The sequence below is a fragment of the Lissotriton helveticus genome, chromosome 4_1, assembly GCF_964261635.1.
Source record: "Lissotriton helveticus chromosome 4_1, aLisHel1.1, whole genome shotgun sequence".
In the NCBI taxonomy this organism is placed as follows: Eukaryota; Metazoa; Chordata; class Amphibia; order Caudata; family Salamandridae; genus Lissotriton; species Lissotriton helveticus.
The window spans coordinates 248113328-248138095 of NC_136063.1; the positions used below are offsets into that span (position 1 = coordinate 248113328).

The following is a 24768-nucleotide window of genomic DNA, read 5'->3' on the forward strand; positions in this document are numbered from 1 at the left end:
TCAAAAAATATACTTTTAATTTCAATTTCTTTTAAAACATTTATAAAAAGGAGGGTTAGTGAATATCACTTGATTATATATGGTGTATATATTTATGAATTTGATACATTGATTATAAATGACAATTCCATGATATATTGATAAAATCAGAACAGAAAAGAAAACAATTAAAATTCAGTTTCAAAGTTATTTCTCCAAATTTTTGTTAGACTTGGGCTGTGTCAACGCGTTTCGACAAATCTTTTGTCTTCATCAGGACTTTTAGAATATGCAGCCACTTTTTTTCTAAACAGAATAAAACAAATTTTTTGATAAATATTTGGCCAACACTTTCTAGGTTACAATCAGTAAACTATTATTTTAAATAACCGGGGGTGACCAACAAATTACAACAGTTCATAACAGTCCATTTACAATTAAAGATATTATGCATCCGCTCTAAAAGAGTCAAGAATAGATTCATTTTCTTAGCCAGACTTGTGTTTGCACATACGTGATAGTACAGAATCGTAGAAACCAACAGAGCGTATTCATTTTACCAAAAATAAAAACATTCCTCTATATCTAAGTTCTAAAGAAACCAGATAGATAACCATTACCTCGAAATGGTAAATGAAACAAAGGGAAGATAGGTTTGTGGCGGGGAGAGATTCTTTTAGATTCTTGTCTACATATGTTATCTAACCATTAGGGGCTTATTTTTCTTAGACAAGATCAAAAGTCATTGAGATAATTATCATCCTAGTATTTGTTAAATTACATTAAGTAACCAAGCAAACCGCAGTATATATTCACCATGTTTTGTTGCAGCTATTCGGAAAACAGGAGTTGGGAGTGAGGCACCTTCTCTATACTAGATGTGGGCGGTATGTGATATCTGTTTAATAAAAAGACAAACCATATTGCAATTTTAGGTTCTTAATGCATATTTTAATTTTACTAGGCAAAACGAGTTTCCAACTTTAACCCCTATTTTTCTACTCATTGGAGGTTTTACCTGATAAAGCAGTATTCACTGCAAACTTCTCACTCCCACCTCTGTTAACTTCTCATCAGTCTTCAGCATTAAATAAGGCCACGAGTCGATTTCTGTAGCCGTAGGTAAAGTAACAGTCCACTTATTCGTTACAAGCGGGAAAGTTCCTGTGCAAATACAACATGAATAGACTCAAATCTATTTGTTCTGTTAATGTTGTTATTTTGTCGTCTTAGGTAGTGTTCACTGTTATTAATCTCTACTTTTTCATAATTTACCTTATTTGTTAGATATAGTTGTTCTAAATCAGACAGTGCGTGTTGAAGACTCGGTATCTGTCAGGAGCTGCGATCTTTGGGGGCGTGGTTCAGCTTCGCCGTTCCCGGCGTCTTACGATCAATTTTGGTCAAAGTTAAAACTACTGATTGTTATACTCTTCTAGAACCATTCTAAAAAAAGAGAGGGAAAGAGTAACAGTCATTAGTTGTTTATCCCTTATGTTTGGTCGATGGTCAGTCCAGTTAGTTAGAATCCTTTCGCCCAAGTCCCTTACTTTTTTGTTAACATGTGAGTCATTTTGTGGAGTATAAGCATAAACCGGATGACATAAGATGGCGCATCTTGGAGAAAATACATTTGCAAGAAAACCAAGGTGGCAATCAAATTCGAAAGAAACGTGAGGTCTTTTGGATCTTCACCCTTGGGACGTTTGACCAGGGACTGAACCAAGATCTACCCTGGGAGAACGCAATAATATAAAAACATAGTTAATCATTATTAAGCGCATTCCCCATGACCTAACTTTAAATATCCAATATTTGAATATTTGATTATTGGTCGCAGAATTGGGGCATATGCGTTTAAATCTTGAGAACCGCCCCCCTTTATCTTGGGGATTAGCCTACATTGTGAATTAGGCAATATCCTTTTAAATTCTAAGCCCGCCTCCTCCTTTGGGATTATATATAAAGAAGTAGAAGAAGGACTTCTCGTGATCTTTCATTCATTCACTTGAAGACCTGACGGAAGGAGACGCGCCGAATCTTGCTATCCTGAATACGGTAAGAGCCGACTCAACTCTGCGCTATGCTTGACTCTGTGCAGACTACCGTGGTGTATCTGGACTGGAAGCTGCTTAAGTGAGGCTCCAGCTTGGGGACCAAATGATTAGTAACTATAAATTGGTCACTAAGGATAGTATATTCTTTTTTATATCTCCCCCAGACTCTTGAGCAAATACCACACCGTAACGGGTACCCGGCATAACGCAATTAATACCTTCGCGGGGACACCGTACAGCGATAAGACCCTGGAAAGCAAATAAACATAAAAACGCCTCCGTCTCCGTTCCTCAAATCGGATTGAATCCGACAGGTAAACAAAAAAGTAAGGGACTTGGGCGAAAGGATTCTAACTAACTGGACTGACCATCGACCAAACATAAGGGATAAACAACTAATGACTGTTACTCTTTCCCTCTCTTTTTTTAGAATGGTTCTAGAAGAGTATAACAATCAGTAGTTTTAACTTTGACCAAAATTGATCGTAAGACGCCGGGAACGGCGAAGCTGAACCACGCCCCCAAAGATCGCAGCTCCTGACAGATACCGAGTCTTCAACACGCACTGTCTGATTTAGAACAACTATATCTAACAAATAAGGTAAATTATGAAAAAGTAGAGATTAATAACAGTGAACACTACCTAAGACGACAAAATAACAACATTAACAGAACAAATAGATTTGAGTCTATTCATGTTGTATTTGCACAGGAACTTTCCCGCTTGTAACGAATAAGTGGACTGTTACTTTACCTACGGCTACAGAAATCGACTCGTGGCCTTATTTAATGCTGAAGACTGATGAGAAGTTAACAGAGGTGGGAGTGAGAAGTTTGCAGTGAATACTGCTTTATCAGGTAAAACCTCCAATGAGTAGAAAAATAGGGGTTAAAGTTGGAAACTCGTTTTGCCTAGTAAAATTAAAATATGCATTAAGAACCTAAAATTGCAATATGGTTTGTCTTTTTATTAAACAGATATCACATACCGCCCACATCTAGTATAGAGAAGGTGCCTCACTCCCAACTCCTGTTTTCCGAATAGCTGCAACAAAACATGGTGAATATATACTGCGGTTTGCTTGGTTACTTAATGTAATTTAACAAATACTAGGATGATAATTATCTCAATGACTTTTGATCTTGTCTAAGAAAAATAAGCCCCTAATGGTTAGATAACATATGTAGACAAGAATCTAAAAGAATCTCTCCCCGCCACAAACCTATCTTCCCTTTGTTTCATTTACCATTTCGAGGTAATGGTTATCTATCTGGTTTCTCTAGAACTTAGATATAGAGGAATGTTTTTATTTTTGGTAAAATGAATACGCTCTGTTGGTTTCTACGATTCTGTACTATCACGTATGTGCAAACACAAGTCTGGCTAAGAAAATGAATCTATTCTTGACTCTTTTAGAGCGGATGCATAATATCTTTAATTGTAAATGGACTGTTATGAACTGTTGTAATTTGTTGGTCACCCCCGGTTATTTAAAATAATAGTTGCTGATTGGAACCTAGAAAGTGTTGGCCAAATATTTATCTAAAAATTTGTTTTATTCTGTTTAGAAAAAAAGTGGCTGCATATTCTAAAAGTCCTGATGAAGACAAAAGATTTGTCGAAACGCGTTGACACAGCCCAAGTCTAACAAAAATTTGGAGAAATAACTTTGAAACTGAATTTTAATTGTTTTCTTTTCTGTTCTGATTTTATCAATATATCATGGAATTGTCATTTATAATCAATGTATCAAATTCATAAATATATACACCATATATAATCAAGTGATATTCACTAACCCTCCTTTTTATAAATGTTTTAAAAGAAATTGAAATTAAAAGTATATTTTTTGATATCATAACAGTCTGTTGTACTAATTGTTCTTTTTGTGTATTTATCATAATGTGTTCATACAAATATGTTGCGATTTAGCCAGTTCCTTGTAGCCTAAGTCTGCCTGGGTGTGTGCTTTTTCAAAATTGTTGTTTCCCTGACTCAGGAGTCGATCCTTAACAGGGGGTCCCTGATACTTACCAAAGATACAAAAGTTCTCCAGCACCCACCCTTCCAGCTGCTGTGTGGGTCTCTGCACTGTGCCATCGTGAAGCTGCCCCCGTGTGAACTCTGTCTCTGTGTGCTCATCGGCACACAGCTGGGGCGTAAGGTCGTGAGGCCTGCTCTGCCTCAAATGTGATCTGCCCCTGGATCGAGTCCCTCACGCTCTGTGTGTGTGGATTAACGCACCACTGAGGAACTTTGGAGCTCCTGCTTTGCCCCCAAACGCTGTGTGCGCATTGACTACACCGCCGGCCCTCGAGCTGTGTTGTGTGCCCGAGGGCGGGTTCGCCGCTCTGAGAAGGAGCCTTGACACCCTGCCAGTATTCACAGCCAACGGCCCGGGATCGTCATTTCTGATCCGTGCTCAGATTGGTCACAGCAACGAGGATTTCCCCCAGCAACGCAGAGGTTCGTCAGGTGGAGCTACGTTGCGTCTGGAGAAGCGCGAGGCGTCCCCTAGATACCGGGGTTCCCTCGCGCTCATCAACGAGGAAAGGAGTTGCCTGAACCTGAGGCGCATCCCACCGGCGAAAGCGGCTTCACGGGAGATCAGCGCGGACCTTCACATCCTAAGGTAACCAGTAACTGGAGTTTGCACAGCGGGGGAGATTATGATCACACGCATTACCAGCGGGCCTGCCTTCTCTTTACAGGTTGCCCTGTTGCTACTTACGTGTCAGTGGCATAACAAAACGTATGGGGCCCCCCTTGCAAAGTACCTTGAGGGGGCCCCCTCTGAACACACTCAGGAGCTTGGGAAGCCCCGTATCGTGGGGGCTGTGGGGGTCCTTTGTTACACCACTGGAGGAGATCCATAGTCAAGACTTCTTCTGGACATTAGCCCAATAGCTGCCCTCACTTTCCAGTTTACAATTCAGTTCACATCTGGTTGGCAGCCCTCGCAGTTGCTCATTGTCGCCCTCTCTATTTCTTGGGTCACCGTTAGCACCTCTCCTGCCATGCCCCTTTGTAGTGCTGCTTCTTGCCCACTTTGTTTGGTGGGTATTACAAGTGTGTTTGCAGCAGTGCACTGGGTCCTTCAGTCAGATTCCTGGCACGCCCCCGGGTCACTGTTGTACCACTCACTGCTGAAGCCAGAACGGCTTGTTTCATGAGGAATCTATTCCTTGTTATATGCCCAGTATTATCTGTACAGCACATGCCCTCAATCCTACAGCCAGTCAGCTTTCCTCCCCTTGTAACACCAAGACAGGGGATGCTGTCTCTTGAAACAGAGCTGCGCAAAGGAGGTGGGCTCCAGGTCGCCATTGCTCTTCTGCTCCCATTCCCTGGTTCTCAATTGACAAGGGCAAATTCAAGATTGTTCCTCTTTTCCATGGTAGAAGTAACTCTGTTGCCCTTAATCCAAATCAGTTTTACCAAAGTCTGTCTGTAAATATCAATAAACAATGTGCCCCGGATTCTGAGAAAGAACTTATAGCCAGCTTCAGTGTGCTAGATGTAGGCTACTTGCCTTCTGGTGATGAATGCATTCTTTAAGGTGAAACAGATATCCAGAAACTGTGTTCAGAGTTTCCGGTGCCAGCAAGAGATATTATCCAAGCTTTTTGACTTTTCAAAGATTTCGGTGGAAAGAAAACCCCTGAAGCATTAAAAAAGTTAGTAGTTTGCATGGAAACCCTGCCAGCAAGTAATGCGGATTGCGAGAGAGGTTTCAGGGCAATGAAATTAATTGCTAGTCCAACAAGGGCCTCTCTTCTTATAGAGACCAATTCTCATGCTTATGGGTAAAACTCAATAGTCCTCCATTTGAAACATTTGACTCAAATCTGTATGTAAAGAGTTGGCTGGCAAAAGGTAGAAGGTCTGCTGAAGAAAGTTGTTGTGAGAAACCCCAGCAAAATAGACACAGTGAATATCTTCAACGGTTTTGTGAAATCCTGCAATAGATTTCTGAGTAATGTAAATAATTTTTACTTTTTTTTTAAAGTGTTTGGTAGTTTATGGCTTATACTTAATAAATATACTTTTTTGCCTATTTTATTATCCTTTGCTGGATGCGACTTCATGATTTTCTATAGCACACAATGCTAGTTACCTTGATTTAGACCATGCCCCTATTCGGATAGGCCACACCCCTTTAAGGAATTTGCCACTCCCCTTTTGGAGCATCTCCAGTTTTTTTCCCACTTAAAGCCCTGAATGTTTCCTCTCCTTCCCAGCTTTGCTCGAGTCCGCCAGCATGCGTTTTCTGGCAGGAGCTGCACTGAAGTTCTTTCCTGAGTTTGATTGTGATTTTAAGCAGTACAGTGATAGACGGCTTACTTCAGAGCAGTTGCCTTCTTTGAATGTCTTCTGCACTTATTGAAATTCTAGTTGTACACATGTGTTTTGCTACATCCTATTGCTGATGTACAGGTTTACATACTTACTATACTTTGTGCCGCCTGGACGCAATGAAGGGCCTCCATTTCCATTTGTTTTGGGAAAGTTTTTGTACAGTACCCCTTCTGTGTTTCAGGGCCTTCATTTCTGTTCCACAGTTTGCACCAGGTGTTCTTTGGCATTCGCTTGACTTCTGGGGTCCACTTAGAGCTGTTCTTGTGAGGTTGTTGTCTTCTCTTCTGATGGTGTGTCCTATCCACCTCCTGGTGTCCATTCTTTCTTCCTTGCATCTAGTGAGCAGTTGCTGGTTGGAGATAATGAACAGCCACACAATGCTTCTCTGGTTACTGGCATGACAGTTTAACGATGTTGCTTTTTGTCATCCACCAGAATTTTGATCCATACAAGAGTGTGGACAGAATGTTTCTCTAGTAAGGCCTCAGATTGGTGTTGGTGCTGTACTGAGATTACCTGCACACATTCTTTAGAATCCTGAAGGCATTCCTGGCCTTGTTCAGTCTGCTCTTTATGTCACTGCCTCCCACTCCATCATGCTCCATCAAATCAGCGCTGATGGCTCCATGCACAGAGGAAGAGGGTGCTGTTTCTTTCTGCTGTTCAAGCAGATGTTCTAATCGAGCGGCAGCTTCCTCAACTCAAACGGAAGGTTTCTCAATGCAAGCGGTAGTGGCCATCCGCGACCGCCCACGTTGAGAAATCTCACTGGGACTCAGGAGTTGGTCTACAGTAAGGTTTTCCTCTCGCACTTGCCAACTTAATGCTGGCGAGTAAGGTAAAAAGCGGAGCAGAGTTTTTCAGAACTCCACACAGTACGCGGAGCACAGATTAGGAAAAGCTCTGCAAACTCAGCGAGCGGAGAGGAATTTCATGCCCAGACCTAAATTCAATGAGAAGAAAGCATCTTGCCTTCAAAGCCTTAATTCCACTCCCCAGGATCATCAAATGAGTAATTGGTAAAATATTGGTTCAGTGAAAAATGGCAACTGTCCATGTTCAATACACATTTGTTTCTCAAAACAACCACTAAAATATATGAGTTCCAGGGCTCTATCTGTGGTTATTGCTTGTAACCCTGCTGCTGGCATTAAATAAATTTTACACTAGGTGCTGTGCGGCGGAGAGCTGTGGACACCCTGACCGATCAGAATTGTTACCGCCAGGGCAGGTAAAAGAACTGCAAGCAAAGAAAGGGAAAAGTAAACAGTCTACTATCATCCATGGAGATAACAGGAAGGAAAGCTCTCTGTAACCCCCCCCCATATCCCCTGAATTATTTCTCATGACAATTATATTTTAAGGCGATGTGGAGGTAAAAATTATGATGATATACTTACCATAGCTATGCAGTGGTAGGTGATGTACTGGATGTGATGTTATTGTAGGTCAATATTATCAATCTCATGACCGTGGCCTTCCCCTGATATACTATTTCCTGTCAGAAGTGTTGTGCACAAGGTAGAAATGGCTCCACTCAGTGGAGTGATGCGGTGTAGTTTCTTCCCTCTGGAGCAGTATCCTGCACTTCTGCCTCTCAAAGGTACCAGTGGTTTCCAGGACCTCTCCTCCACTCCCAACTGGGGCTCATAGAGACTAATCAGTTTTTCCAACACACACTGCCTATAGGCAGGTAAATATTGATCTACATTTCATTGGAGTGTGTATTCTCGTAACTTGCTCCGTATTACTGGATATTCTGCCATTACTTGGTACCCCCACCCCTTATGTCAGATTATAAAGGTGGGTGAAAATGTGTGTATGGGGCAGAACTTATTCTGCCTGTCTGGCAGAACCTAACATTGCAAGTGAGGAAACTTGTTGCTGGATAACCCTGCCAGGTGCAGGTGGATTTTCATATTGAGGAGAGTGTCCCTTCTTTTAGCTAATGCTGGGTGGTACGCACCATTAATTTGTGTAAAAAGAGCTATGATTTCTTATCCAAGATTTGCCTCTAATATATTCCCTGTGTGCACAGCTTCTAGTGGTATTCCACCTCAATATTGACTACAAAATATTGTGGGGCCCAAAATATCTAGACCTATATATTGAGGAACATAATATTGCGAAAGTAAATGTATATAGGTAAGTATACATTTGCTATACTTAACCTCACCTTTATATACCATGACGATATAATATATCTTTAAAGTATGTAGATGGGATCATCGGGATTGGGGGAACTTAACAAAGCCTGTATCAATTCAGGCTTTGTTAAGTGCCCCCAATCCAGATGATTCATTAGCAAACGATGTAGCTGAGCAGTGGAAGACCTGTGAAGCCCAAGTCATAGAAACGGCCAGAGCGTGGACTAGGCTATATGCCACGAATAACCTATAATTTCAACATGAACATCAAGTGTGCATCGCTTTTCCTGTTCTGCCAAGACCTCTTCCTTTTTTTTCGTTTGCATTTTATGGACACAGTCTTAGACAACATTACAGAATAAGAAAGAAGCCCAGACATCATCAGTCATTTTGTGATTAAATGTACATAAGCACATCTGCATTGTCCTGACTCACTGTTGTAAAGCATGAGCAGAGGCTGAGTATATCATCTGGCTTATTAATGTGTTAAGAATCGTATCCTGTCTCTGCTTTCATTTGTCTCTCCCATCATGGTTTGAGTATAAGCACTGTGAATGAATGTAGCTTGTGTTAGCTGTAGGAAATATACTTTTGTTTTAGTTTTGTGGGTTCCTTCTCTTTCACAGCCCTCCCCCCCTTATTATGGTGATGATAATTGCATCATTTCATGCAGCTAACCAGCACTTAGGATGTGTCCTTTGGCAAGTCTGTAACTTAGATGCTATAGATGAACAAGCTTGATTGTTCGAACAGAAGTGGGAACATTTTAAAAGAAACATCACATTCACTAATAATACTGACTCTTTATCAAGTGCAGATTTCTCCCTCAGAAAAGCTTGATCATTTTGTTACGGCTTGTCTGGAAAATCCAATGTTTTAGTAAAATATTTTTTGTTATTCTAAAAAAAAAAAAGTATGTAGATGGGAGTTATGAGTAGTAACTATATGCACTTACTATCACAATATTATGGACTTCGATATGTAAATCTCAGTATTTTTGTCCTTGCTATTCTGACACACAACCACGTTTAGTATTTTTAATAGTAATGCAATCCAAATGTCTGACTATACCCTCTTTTTTGTACACAGATGTCAAGATTAGCACTGGTGTTCAAGCAAAACCAAGAAACATCGTCTAGAGGAGCCATACACTGATCTCATCAATTACTCCTGCTAAAAATGATCATCAATGAAAGAAAGTGACCTTCCCTTTCCATCCTTTGCCTGCAAACCTTACACAGTGAAGTTATTTACGCCACCACAATCACATTTTAACATCTGAGGACCGTTTTAACAGGTTATATGGATTGTTCTTTTAAAATCCTGGTAGGAGACTTTCGCTGCAATACTAAGGATTTTGGGAGTGAGACAATATATGTTTTTTAATGAAATACAAATCGATCTACAACATTCCTAAGATTTCGTTCTGCAAGACTAGTACTTTTTTCAGAGTACTTGTGAATTAGTATTCCTCGCTTGAATATCAGATCATACCTGGAAGGTTTACATCTATGCCCTACTTGCTACTCTCATTTTTTTTTAACCGGGAAACCAAAGAAAACATCAATAGGTATGAACACAGGACTTCTTAAAGTGTGTACCCTGGGACTAACATTTTTTGTTGTAATAATGACTAGCTTCTTGTCCTCTTATACACACAACTATTTGATCGACAACCTGCAATCCGATTCGTATTTTTTGAAGTGGTCGATACATCTCAAAAGATTGCTTAATCTTCCTTCAAGACCATGCAGCTGCTCTTCGTGTGTTGCTGAACATAGTAATTCGCCTTGGTTTGAAGAGAGATTTAATGAATCTATTCCACACTTGCTGACCAAACAGAACAGCGAGATTACCGATGACGTGTTCAGATGGTGGCGGGTAAGTGACAGCTGTTTTAGCAGAACCATATCATGTCACAGCGATCTATAAATATGTGATGCATTCACTTGGCGCACAATGGTTAGAAGCAGCGAATTTCCAGTTGTTTTAGAGGCAGTTGTCCTCAACATGGATGTCTACAGGGAGACAACCCACAGCTGGTTTGTGTGCAGCACACAGCAGTGTCTGCCTTTGGATATGATAAGGTGATGTGGAGTAGAGGTTTGCCTGGCAGAATGGAAAGAGTGTTGGAGGTGAAGTAATGTAAATGTAAATGTACCGGTATTTTATAGAGCCCACAGCTACTTCCCTGAGGTAGTGTCCCGGCGCTGTCCGTATACCGCTTAGAAACCCTTCCTGGTTGTCCCTGTGAGTGTCCACTCCTGGGCATCCCCAGGGTGAAACCAGGCATCCCAGCGCTTTTGGGGCCGTTGTGGAGATTAAGCAAGCTATTGCCCGGAGTTGCAGAGTGGGACCCATGATTAGAATAGGCACCGAGGCGAGAATTATCAGGTCTGAGGAAATTGAGTCCAAGACCCGCCAAGGTGAGTATTGAACCCTGGTCCCGGGCCAGACCTCTGCATCAGGGTCTGCCGCTCTAACCATTTGAGCCACACTTCTCCACAAGTCTTTTTTTATCACGGCTATGAGTATGGGTGAAGCTGAGAATCTTAAAGATTACATGTGCATTCAACGGTAATCACTGGAATATCCATGAGTTTAGTATGAAAGAGACTGAAGAGTTGTTTTTATCACCTCAGACTGACTCCAGCATTGAGGACTACTCCAAGGTAGGAAATCTGGTACTTGCATTGGCAAGCAAGGAAAGTCATGGATGTTCTGACTAGTACAGCTTTTTAAATAGTTAGGGAAGCGAATCAGGCAAGGGGAGTAGTGGGAGAGCATGGTCTGCGCTTTAATTTATATATGACGTGTGATTGCTGAGTTTGGAATGAACCTTGCAAACTAGAAGTTTTGAGTGATGGCTTGTTGTTGCGAGATGGAATGACCGCTTTGATGGATCTTGATTTGCTCAACATAACCTACTTTGAAAACATTTTGCAAATACTGAACATTATATAATATTTCCTTGTGTGTGTACTATAGCACAAATCCAAAGGACTTGTATTCCTTGTGTTATTTGATTAGTTATGTTTTTCCTGTTATCTTTAAATGGAGATGTCTTAATGGAAATTTCCTAAATACATGACTACACACTTCAGAAGCAGCATTTCCCTCTGTGAATTTCATTGCTTTACAAGGTAATAGATGTTCTCAATGTATGCACCCAGGATCAGGAGTATCCCCCAGGACTGCCCTACCATGCTCTAATTTAGGAAAGAGCTGAAGACACTCCTCTTCAAACAAATCCCCCAGGATATTGTGGAATATTAGCAAATTTAGCAGTAGAAAACTAGGAATTTAGCGGCACAAAATTTAGTGCCATTTTACTGCAAACCTGTAATAAAGCAGGATCGGTACACACTGGATGATGTAGACAGAAAGGTTATTTATTCAAGGTTGAACAACTACAAGAAGAAACGTCCTACCCACGCAGTGCCAGCAGCAACTGAATCATGGGTGTTGTAGAGCAACTCAAACTAGATGGAAACTCTAGAAAGAGGAATTCTTAGACTCACAATGAAGTACATGGAAGAACATGACACGCAGGTCATTACACACCTTTTCTCTTTACATAAAACAAAGGAAAGAAAAAGACAGTGATTTAAGAGTGTAAAAGTACATTAATGCAAAACAAAATCACATAACCTTGCTGGAAACCTTCCTTTGCGAGAACTCCTACGCAGTGTTGCACGCTTTCAGAAGCTTCATTTTTGACTACTAACTCGGTTTGAGGATTAGTGTGCATGGGAGCAATCCTACTTAAGTTCCACATACGACCATCATTTAACTTCACAGCATTTTGAAAGAGTTTTTTTACAACAAAAGGTGAGGAGAACTTTGAAACCCCACCAGACATCTGGGGAAGGCGTACTCTCACTCTGTCACCCACTTGTACACATGTGTCGGAGACAGCGTGCCTGGCATCAAAAAAATCCTTCCTTTTGGTTATCTTCAAGTTCTGACTTTCTTGCCAGTACACCTCACAGGAGTCTGCTTTAGAGGGCATCACACTGGAATCTGCACTTAAACCCACACTCATACCTTTGTCCCTCATCCATGCTTGGAACATGTGGGTATTTGGACTCCGTCCTTGAAACAGTTCAGAGGGAACTTACTCGTCATGGAGTGGGGCGTGAGACGGTAATAATCCCTTCCTTCTCCAACTTTTGACTAAAGACCTGTTCGAACTCAGTGCGCAAATCATTCACCTGATCAACATTGGTGGTCTCAGGCCTAGCAGTGCTATTAGGGAGTAATGATGAGAGGTCATCCTTTAGGACAATAGATGGATCCCCACCAGGAATTAGCATCCCTCCGTGATCGGCCTGATGGATCCAGCTTACAATACTGTCACCTCTGGAAGAGATGTAAATCTTTCCAGCGGTGAGGCTACCTCTGTATTCTATGTCACCCTCAAAATAGCCAAATAACTTTATGGGATGGCCACCGTAAGCAAGGGGTCTGATATCTGGTTTAAAACCTTGACTTTGCCCAATAAAGTGGTGTCTTAAAAACTTTTGGGATCAAAGGGATTTTCGCTCCAAAATCAAAAAGTATATTAACAGAGCGGCCATTTATTTGAACACTGTCAACAGGACTCTTACATATACCCTGACAGACCTGAGCTAAGAACTGACGACAATGCAACTCATTGGAATCAGAATCTGACTCATTTTGTATCCAAACTTTTTTCACCTGCTTGTTCTTTTTGTATTTCAATGCTCTACACGCTTTCACCACATGACCAACTTTTCCACAATTAAGACAGTTTGAATTCAAAGTAGGACATGACTTATCGTTGGCCAGGTGACCAAGCATCTTACAGCGGAAACATTTTCCCGATAAGGTATTTTAAGTCTTTGAAGAATGAGGTTCAACTTGTTTGAATACTTTAGTCTTGGTTACAGTTTGTACTTCATCACTAGCAAAGCCATTATCCTTTTTGATGACCTCAACACAAGCAAGCGAGTGCTCGATGCGCTTGGCAATCGAGATGACCGCATCTAATTTGCAGTCATCCTGCTGCCATGGTTCATCCTTGACCTTCTCTATGTAAACTGGTCAACCCATATCATTTAACTTCACTCCTCCCATTTTTCTGAATTGGTTTTTGTTGACCTTGTGACTCTGAGCACTTTAGCACTACTAACTACTGCTAAAGTCCGCGGCAACCCACCCCATCCGCTTAAAAAATTATAATAAGCCCTTGTTTATTATCGTTTAATTTTTGTTCTCAGAGCCGAGGCTTGTGGGTGGGGCCAGGGGGATGAAAGGCATTAGGGGCAGTGTTTTGCACTGTTAGCATTGCACATGCCTGTTTGGCCGGCTTTCTCAGGAAGGCCAAACCGTCATGCGCATTGAAGCTCTCTCCAACCTGAGCTGCGTTGCCGGGTTAAAGAGAGCAGGCACCGGCTCCCAGTCTAACTGGGAGTGCAAATCGAGGGCGCTCATGCCAATCCTCATGCTTCTCTCATGCTGCCAGCAGCATCAAAGCAGCATCATAATGGCCGCAATAGACTCTGGGAACTTCTGCCTGCAGTGGAGAGGAGCACGATGCGGCAAAGTGGCAGGTAAGTGTTTTTTTGTTTTTCTTTATTTGTCAAGTCATCCGTCCGTCCTCCTCCTCACCCCCGCCCGCCACTCTATCGAGACACTGCCGCTACTGGCTAAAATGCTTGTGCTTGTTCCCTAAAACATGGTAAAAGGGGATTACAGCTAATTGGCATATTACATTTACTTATAATTTCCTAGTAAAGCACTGTACCATATACCTAGTGCTGGTAAATGAAATGCTACTAGTGGTCCTGCAGCACCCACATACGTAGCTGTAGTATCTTCATGTTATGTTTATAGTGTTCCCCTTTACCTTGTAACTAGCTGCTCAGCCAGTGTGAGTGTTCTGTGCGGAATGTTGACATGAGTGGAATGCTTGGGTGCCTCGTATGAGTGAGACAGTTGGAAAATGGGCTGAGCAGCTAGCAGGCTGCTCCTGGTGGGGCTGTTACAATGGATGTTAAGAACTTAATAAATATCATAAAGACATATCTCGGCTACGTCTGCTGGGTCAACTCTATGCGTGGAACCAGCTTATTACATTTGGTGAAGATTTACAGACTTTGCCTACAGTGTGCCTGGCGGGAGCAGAGATTTGCCCCGTGTGTGAGAGGGTGCCCGATCCCAAAGATGGAGGAACTGGGTGAGGGCCCAATCAGAGTTGCAGTGAGTTAATGCCAGCAGTTCTGTCTCAGGGCCACACGGTTACCAGCGAGGAGGCAGAGAGTTTTGGTGAGGTATGTGATACAGGCAAAACAAGAAGCTTATATGGGAAATCTCTCCAAGTCTTTAGAGTTGTTTTCTTTGGCCAACTAAATTCACTCGAGTGGAGAGTTAAAGAGCAGGATCAGCAAACTCGATGAGACACTTAAACAGGTTGCTCTTGTTGAAGAATTTAATGATGTCTTTGTTGACGTTTTAATCAACGGGCTACTCTTCTACTAAGATCTTTTCTATGAACTTTTTGCAAATCAGAAACAAGGGTTTGTTTTTCTTATATGAACTTTACATTTAAAAAAAAAAGTGGTTTGTTGGAAGATGACATGGGATTACAGAAGAGCATACAAATAATTGCTTTCCTATCCGGAACTTTTTTTGCATTGTTGTTCAAATATGTGCTCCGGGTAATGCCAGTTACAATATTTACCAACTGGATGAAGTTATTTGTAAAGTCGATTTCTGTTTATCTCTTTTATTTGACAGGCATTGGATCTGTCTTACGCCCATTTCTTTATGTTGAGTGGGTGTATCGAGCCTTACTGGAGGGTGATCATTTTATTTTCTATGTGGTTTTGGCTTGTTGTTTTGCAAAGCCTGTATCCCTTTCATAAGGGATGGGAAGGTGTTTTAGTACCCCTTCCAGGTTGTAGCCATCTTTCCTTTACTCAAGGGGTGGTTTAAGGGGTTGTCTTTCCCTTTATCACAGCATATGGGTGGCAATCCCATTTAGTGCAATGTGTCGTGTTACTTATATCTGTGAGTCATTTTATGCTGCTCTTTGGTCTGCAAGTGTGTGGGTTAGTCACGTTTTGCTTCACATCGTAGTGGGTGTTAGTCCCATCTACTCCACTTATTAGGGGGTGTTAGTCACACCTACATTATTAGTAATGGATTTTAGTCCCATTTCTTCAGTTTATAGGGGTGTTAGTCCCACCTACGTCATTAGTAATGGGTCTTAGTCCCATTTACTCAGTTTATAGGGGGTATTAGTACCACCTATTTAATTTGTAATAGGTGTCAGTCTTATTTACAGTCCGCATTATGGGTTGTAGTCCCTTTTTGGCAGGTTGTCTTGGTTGTGCTCCTTACATAGGAATACCTACATGGGTGCAGTCCACCCATAGTTAGGAGTACATACATGTGTGCGGCCTACCCATAGTAAGTATGTACGTGTGTGTGGTCCACCCATAGGTTTTGTTACAATATTAAGGAGTACGTACATGAGTGCGGTACACCCATAGTGTCTGTTTCAAATTTAAGTTGTACGTACATGAGTGTGGTCCACCCATAGTGTATGAGTTCTGGGGGTGTTTCACTCCCATATGTCTCATCACTGTGTAGTGTTCCTGTAGTCTTTTTTCCACCGTGTTTCTCTGTACTTTGTTTCACATGTATGGTCATGTGGTATTTTCTCACTTTTTGTCAGTGAGCTAAAAGTTCTTTGCTCTTTTTTTATTTTTTTATTAAAGGAGGAGGATGGTGATAGTTTGTGTATATCTTTTCACTCTTCTTTCTTCCTTTGTGTAGTCTGTGTTCACTCTTGTGGTGTGGTTTTTACCATTTACCCCTGGGATCTAGACTATTGTTTTAATTTGTATATTTTATGTATAGCTGTAATTAATTTTCAATTTTAAAGGGAGAAGATAATGTAATATCTTCATGTTATGTTTATAGTGTTCCCCTTTGCCTTGTAATTAGCTGCTTAGCCAGTGGAGAGTTCTGTGTGGAATGTTGACATGCGTGCAATGCATGGGTGCCTGGTATGAGTAAGACAGTTGGAAGATAGGCTGAGCAGGTAGCAGGCTGCTCCTGGTGGGGCTGTTACAATGGATGTTAAGAACTCAATAAATATCATAAAAACATATCTCGGCTACATCTGCTGTGTCACCTCTACTCATGGAACCAGCTTATTACAGTAGCCCTTAAAACATGTCCCAGCCCTGCCATTGCAGCTGGTTGTAGTTTGGAACTACCAATTCGAATGAGCAAAATAACTCCATGCAAAGACCTCAACTCCCTTTTAATTACATATATAAGTCAGCCATAGGGAAACCCTAGACAGGCCATTGGACAGCGTTCATTGTAATTCAAAATGTTGGACATGTACTTACGTATTACATGGCCTGGTAGTGAAAAGGGTACAAATTTGTTTTTCACTACTCTGGGGCCTACCTCTCCCATAGAATAGTATTGGGTTATCTTATTGCATTTAATTAGTGGTAAAGTTTGATTGGAAACAGGTATGAAAGTCATGTTTGTTATTCGAGGAACAATTCTAAAATGCCACTTTTAGAAAGTTGACATTTTCTTTCCTAACCATTTTTTGCCTGCAGCCTGTTTTTGGGTCACAAGACTAAGTGTAGACAATCACACAATAGAGGGACCAGGTGTGCCTGGGTGGGCCATCTCAGGCAGGACGAGGGAGTGAAGCTGTACATACCTCTGCTTGCACTTCAAAAGAATGTGCCTCTGCTCCAACAAAACGGCCTTTACACTAGTGTATCGTGCCTGCAGACAAACTGTGACCAAGGCAGGGAGGTAGTAAAGTCCAGACATTTCTGTGGGGGGAAACCATCGGACATTCATATGTTTTTTGATTGTCCTGCCTTGTCTACCTTCTGGGACGCTATTGGTGACTCATTAACAACATCTCTTGACTGCCCCATTAAATTCAGTCTCTCGCTGGTAATATTTGGCCTGTTGGAGGGGGTTACAGGCCTAGCTAAAAAAATTCTTTTTTATGCAATCCTGCTGGCGAGAAGAGAGATTTGTAAAAAATGGAAAGAGCATTCATCTCCATTGTTCTGGGATTGGCAGTCATCAGTTCTACAAGTCTCTAGGTTGGACCTTTTGAGATCAGGCAATCAAAAAAAGCGGGCCTTCTGGAAACTTCTTCAGTCGGGGTAACCTCGATACGGTGGACAGAGTTTTTGATTTTTTTCTCCCTGTTCCTATGATTACGCTGCCCTGCTACTCAGCAGATATCCCCGGTGAAATCAGGTGGTGCCCTGATACCAATATGTTGGCTAAAACCGGTAAAGCGGCCCCCCAAGGGTTCCTAAGTTAAGCCTTGTGAGTACCCTGTCACACTGGTAGGCAAGGGCTATAACCCTCAGTTGTCCACATATCCAGTAAACTGAGACAGTGTGTGGATATCTCCAAGGTAAAATGAAACTAGTTGGGTGGAGAATGAGGACAAAAAAAAAAAAATACTAGGTGTAGACAATCACACAACAGAGGGACCAGGTGTGCCTGGGTGGGCCATCTCAGGCAGGATGAGGGAGTGAAGCTGTACATAGCTCTGCTTGCACTTCAAAAGAATGTGCCTCTGCTCCAACAAAACGGCCTTTACTCTAGTTTATCGTGCCTGCAGACAAAGTGAGACCAAGGCAGGGAGGTAGTAAAGTCCAGACACGTCTGTGGGGGGAATCCTTCAGAAGTTTCTCCCACTTCCAAGGGGGCAACAGGTATAAAAACAGGACCCTCAGACCCACTCTTCAATTCACTTTCTGGACCTTCAGAAGGACTCTCAGAAAGACACCTGCTGCTGTGGCCTGCTGTGTACTTCAGAAGACTGCTTTGCTGCACCTGGAGGGACTGTTTTGCTGCCTGAACTGAGCCCCTAGCTGTCTGCCCAGTTGCTTGACTCCTGCTCTTCTACTTGAACCATGACTTCCAAAGTGTCTCCTAGGGCTAGAATGGACAGGCGTGAGAATTGAACCAGCACCTGCACCTGGGAATCTTTGCCCAAATAGTGCTCTGAGAACCGAGAGGAGACTGGGACCTACATTCTTGTCAATCCGTCCAAGATGCATCACCGGTCGGCCCGACTTTGTTACTACGTTCTTCTCTGCAACTGCAAATCCTGTTCAGCGGCTCCTCACAGAAAGGTTATCCGGCCTCGTGGAGCCCTCATCGGCTACAGCCTGCAGTTGCCTCCTGCTGGAGATTTTCAACTTTGAAAGAGACTAAGGGGTATATTAACAATGGTATCGTGCCACCAGAAAGTCACTGTTAGCTATGTTCTGGTGGCGCTATGCCCTTCTCCATGTTTACGAAGCAGAGTTGTCACTTTATGTGGCTTAACGCTGCCTTGTAAATACAGCCCCTTTACACGCATCACAGAGTGTGAAAGGGGCGTCCAATGGATGTTGCTGTGGGGATTTCACTGCAACACCCATTGCTTTTTCACGCTGCCCCAGATTTACAAGAAGTTGTAAATCTGAGGAAGTGCCAAAAATAACACCATGCAACAGCAGGCGCTAGAATGGCAAAACAAGGAGAAATACTTTTATTTCTCCTAGTTTTTGCTTATTCAATGGGTGCTGCATTCTGCAGTACACATAGAAAAAACAAAACGCCATTAATGATTGTTTATGTGCAGGAAGATGTCAGTTCCTGCACATAAACAATCATTAAATAATGCCGGTTTGCTACTTCTATGTGTGCTGCAGAATGGAGCCCACATGAAAGTAACAAATCACCATTATTGATTGGTTATGTGCAGGAAGGGACACCATCCTGCTAATAAACTATCATTCGCTGCAACGCAGGCACCCTTGCACTATAGTGCAAGGGTGCATAGGTTGGTGCTAGAAAGCTTATTGTAGCGCCATCGCTAGGGAAAACACAGGGGTGTGCTGCCTTTGGGAAATGTCTGAGCACAACTTTGGCGCAGGTCCGCACTCTGACATTTCCTTGTAAAAATGCCCCTAAGTCCGGACATAGGAATATTCACTGTGACTTCTTTCAGCAGCTCCCCGTAGATGACACCTCCTCCTTGACGTTACCACACAGGTAGGGACCATGCAGGCAACTAACACGCAGGCCACTATTGGTACTTTACCCAATGGTACTTTATCACTTGCATAAGGTAAAGGTAAGGGAGGTTAGAGTTAAAGGAAGGCTAGAGGTTTTTAGGCAATATGAGTGGATAGTGGTAAAGCGAGATAAAGGGATTTCTAGGGTCCCAGGAAGGTTGGAGTTAAAGAGAAAATATATTTTAGGGTTCAGGGACAAGTAGTGATGAAGAAAAGGTTAATTTAGGGTTCAGGGGCAGGTAGCGGCAAAGGAAGATAATGGGGTTTTAAGGTTCTGGGGAGAATAGAGGCAAAGGGAGGTAAGGGTTTTTAGGGTTCAGGGCGGGTTGAGATAAAGGTTGGTAGAGGTTTTCAGAGTACAGGGGGAAGAGGTAAATCAAGATAAGGGATTTTTAGGGTTCATGTGGGAGATAAAGAGAGGTTAGGGTTCTATAGGGTTCAGAGATGGGGTTTTTAGTGTTCTGGGGTGGGCATAGGCAAAGGGAGGTAAGGGCTATTAAGGATTCAGGGTCAAGTGTGAGCAGTTAAAGGTAAAAAAAAACTCCCCCGCCTAAAAAAAACATGAAAATAACGAACGGGGGTGTATATAAGGGCGGGATCACCCGAAACGCGTCTGCCCGAAACTCGTCATGGCAGACTGGCAATAAACTAAAAAAATATTGCATGATATATTGGGTCCACGCTTGTTTTTTCCTGCAAGAAGTTGGAGCTGTGAAGGAGTTGAGGAATATATATGCATATATATAAATATATATCCATCCATCCATCCATGTATGCATGCATGCCCCAAAGGAGTGAAGCCACAGGAAGATGAGTAGCTTGCGTCTTTTATTAACAACTTGCAAGCAGGCGACCATCCAGGTACAAGCATCGATAATTGGCCTTTCCGCAGACGCGTTTCAGGAGTTTCTTTATCCCTTCTTCAGTGGCGTTGTTTGGAAGAATGAAAGCACGATTTCTTGCGGACTATTTGAATTTCAATTGCCTGCCACAGTGGGCGTGGCCATTCTCGTGGCCTTCTGGGCATTATAGTGGACTTAAGGTATTCCCCGTGTGGGTCTGCTTGTCATTTCTTCAAAAATAAAACATACAGTTTTTGCCCCAGTGGGTAGATGCACCGTCCTGGTGGAAGCCTACCCCACTTTCCAGATGCCAATGCGAGCATCAAGCCAGCACCACCCTGCAATGGCGCCTACTTTCCTTCCTCCGTCGATACCAGCACCGCCTCGGAGCCTGCACGATCCCGCAAATAAGCGGTGGGCCTCACTCCGCAGCTGGGCAAACAGCTGTTTTATATCCATCGAAACAGGTAAGCCCCAAAGGAGTGAAGCCACAGGAAGATGAGTAGCTTGCGTCTTTTATTAATAACTTGCAAGCAGGCGACCATCCAGGTACAAGCATCGATAATTGGCCTTTCCGCAGACGCGTTTCAGGAGTTTCTTTATCCCTTCTTCAGTGGCGTTGTTTGGAAGAATGAAAGCTCGATTTCTTGTGCACAATTTGAATTTCAATTGACTGCCACAGTGGGCATGGCCGTTCTCGTGGCCTTCTGGGCATTGTAGTGGACTTAAGGTATTCCCCGTGTGGGTCTGCTTGTCATTTCTTCAAAAATAAAACATAATGTTTTTGCCCCAGTGGGTAGATGCATCGTCCTGAAAGCGGAAGCCTACACCGCTTTCCAGTTGCCAATGCGAGCATCAAGCCAGCACCACCCTACAATGGCGCCAACTTGCCTTCCTCCCGTCGATACCAGCACTGCCTTGGAGCCAGCACGGACCCGCAAATAAGCGGTGGGCCTCACTTCGTGGCTGGGCAAACATCTGTTTTATATCCATCCATACAGGTAAGCTCGAAAGGAGTGAAGCCACAGGAAGAGGAGTTGCTCACGTCTTTTATCAACAACTTGCAAGCAGGCGACCATCCAGGTGACAGCATCGATAATTGTCCTTTCACCAAACGCGTTTCAGGAGTTTCTTTATCCCTTCTTCAGTGGCATTGTTAGGAAGAATGAAAGCTCGATTTCTTGTGCACAATTTGAATTTCAATTGCCTGCTACAGTGGGCGTGGCCGTTCTCGTGCCCTTCTGTGCATTGTAGTGCACTTAAGGTATTCCCCGTGTGGGTCTGCTTGTCATTTCTTCAAAAATAAAACATACTGTTTTTGCCCCAGTGGGTAGATGCACCGTCCTTGCGGAAGCCTACCCATATATATATATATATGCACTGATCACCAGCGAGCAAGGCGTCTGAGAACGCCGAAACGCGTTTGGATTTTCTATTCGGAATATGCACGTTTGATAAATATGCTAAATAAATGTTACCTGTGGCTGCAGTAAAAAGAAAATTTCTTGGAGTCCGTCTCTCTGTATCCTTGGAAATTGGGACGCCGCATGGTAAGCGGCGTGAAGAGTGGTCTATTGATTCACATCGGCGAGGAAAGACTTGGCCTCCCAAGACGGACCCCTCCCCAGCAAAGTGGCGGGAACATTGCACAAGTCAAGCGGAATTCACAGCTCAGGTGAGCTAGTCTAATCCCGGCCCCCTGTGCAAAAGAAGACAAAGGAGTTTTTGGAAATCGGCAACGGAGCTTGTTTCGTGTGACTCACGCAACCCCGAGAGTCGGAAGACATTCGTTGGAAGCGGACGTCACGCCATAACAGTGAGTTGTGTGTATACCCAAACCCGGATAAAAGTGTATTTGCATGCAGGAGGGGAGGTGAACGACAACCGCAGGGTAACCATGAAAGCAAAACGTGGTGTTGAAAAAAGAACATTCAAGTGCTTATTTGATTCCGAATTGTAATGGAATGCACAGATGGGGAAAGGGACAAAGAGGCGGACGACCTGTTCGACAATTTGCCAGTAGTCGACAAAATTCAAACTGCATCAAATGAAAACAGCATCCAGCACCCTAACATTAGAACTCTCATGAAAACATTAGAAAAATATCATAGAAGCGAGGTCACAAAATACTGGGAAGCTAAATCATTAGAAAAATATCATGAAGAAGGAAGAATTCCCCGGGGCCTCCGCATAATGCTTGCGCCAAGCTTTGAGAAACCTAATCCCCTTTTACTGAAGGAATGGGCGGAATAAAATCTGGAAGCATCTATGAGATTAGTGTGTCTATTAATAAAATACGCTAAAATAGACAGGAATACTGATTTAAAAGAAATTGCAAAAATAAAAAGTGAAATTGATGCACTTATTGATGAAAGCAATAAATCCACGGTGGAGAAAATGACTTCAGAAATGCTAAGCAGAAAAAGGAAGCTGGAAGATACAATCAAAAAACGCAAAGTTTGGAAATTCAGTAGAGACAAAAATGATTACGACAGAGGCCAGGTGTTCACATTTGCCAGGAAGTACGATCAAGTTAAAAAGCAAAAAATGAGTACAATTGCCCCAAGTGTCCAAATAGGTGAAGGAAAAGGAAATCAAGCCTCAACCTCTGCAGCGCAGCCAGAGAGTTCGAGCACCGAAGGGAGCCTATTGACCAGTGATGAAGACTCTGATAGAGGAAGCACAGGACAACTATCAGAAGCAATGGGCCCTTTAACCTACGCGGAGGAATTGGAGTATATTCGGGAGCAACGAATCCAATCCCTCAGGCCGCGTTACCAACAGAAAGGCACTGCTCAAACACCAAAAGGAACTGGAAACGTCGCCAACGCAGGAAAAGGAACAAGAGGGCGCGGCAACTGGCAAAAGAAAAACCGGAACTGGAACAACTAAAAATCAATGGTAGTGGTGCAAAAACAATCGTGAACCTGACTAAAATTGAACTGAATGAGGCAGAACAACAGTTACTAACTCTAGGCCTCAGCTTCTGTCCAGAGAGTAATTTCGATTTCGCGAAGACCAGAATAGATGTTTATAAATTCATCAGAAAGTTGAAATTAACTAAATACTTCGCGATAAAAAACCCTGCAAAAGACATCCAAGGGAAAACAGGAAATGTAACCCAAGAGAAATCAGGTCTAACGGTGCGAGAAATCCCTCTTTTGAAAACATTACACACCCTACGAACATCAGAAGAACCAGAAATAGTACTGAACACGCAGGAAGTGTTGCAAGAGGAGAACATCATGGGTGACAAAGGAAATCAAAGCCCATTCAAGGCACCATCAACATTTGTCCCTGTTATGCCGAGGGATGCGGTGGATGTATTCCACGACAGAGTAATAGATGAACTAAAAAGCCTCTACAAAAGAACAAGCTCACGTAAATCTAAGAAATTGGATTTCAACAGACAATACTTCCAACTAATGACTAAATTGAAAAGGAATGATACAGTGGTAATCAACAGAGCGGACAAAGAGGGCAACATTGTCCTGTGGGACAAAATCCTATATAGAGCTGAAGCAAGCAGACATTTAGAGGATGAAAGTTGTTATGAGTTGTCAAATGGCACAGAGGTCCTCAAAGCGAATGAACTGTTCAAGAAAGATGTGAATAAATGGACAAGAGAGGGCCTAATTACCAAAGAAGAGAACACATTTCTTCTCAACAAACATCCTAAGCTGCCTACATTCTACTTGATCCCAAAGGTCCACAAAGGATTGGACCCATTACAGGGCAGACCGATAATTTCAGCACAGAACAGTACGTTTGAAAATACGTCAAAATATGTGGATTTTTTCCTACAGGACTTTGTAAAAAACTTACCCTCTTTTATACAGGACTCTAGAGACTTCCTGGTAAAACTGAATGAACTTGATTGGTCTGACAACTATCTGTTGATGACTCTGGATATCAAAGCACTTTATACCTGCATACGGCATAATGAAGGATTGGCAGCAGTTGAATACTTTTTAAGTCAACGAAATATAGAACTCTATGGACATAACAAAATGCTACTCACAATGATTAATTGGTGCCTGTTTAATAATCGATTTCTGTATGATGGTAACATCTTCAGACAGAAACAGGGTGTAGCGATGGGGGCATGCTTCTCCCCCAGCTACGTGTGTTTACACGTGGGCTGGTGGGTGGAGCATGTCCTCAAGAGGGAACACAACATTCTCTTTGACCAACATGTAGTGCGCATGTGGAGATTCATTGACGATATCTTCATAGTATGGAATGGCACAGAGGAGGAAGCGCTTCTCTTTGGTGATAAGATCA

At 42.6% G+C, this 24768-nt stretch overlaps 1 protein-coding gene across 2 annotated transcripts in view; it reads left to right on the forward strand.

Moving 5' to 3' along the window:
• The window catches only part of LOC144828502 (CMP-N-acetylneuraminate-beta-galactosamide-alpha-2,3-sialyltransferase 1-like), a 289516-nt gene that overhangs the window by 38105 nt on the left and 226643 nt on the right, over window positions 1-24768 (forward strand). For both annotated transcript variants that reach the window (XM_078686726.1, XM_078686727.1), the window contains exon 2: window positions 9633-10424. In XM_078686726.1, coding sequence (XP_078542852.1) covers window positions 10116-10424 — 309 coding nt within the window. In that variant the 5' untranslated portion in view covers window positions 9633-10115. The remainder of the gene's footprint in view (window positions 1-9632; window positions 10425-24768) is intronic.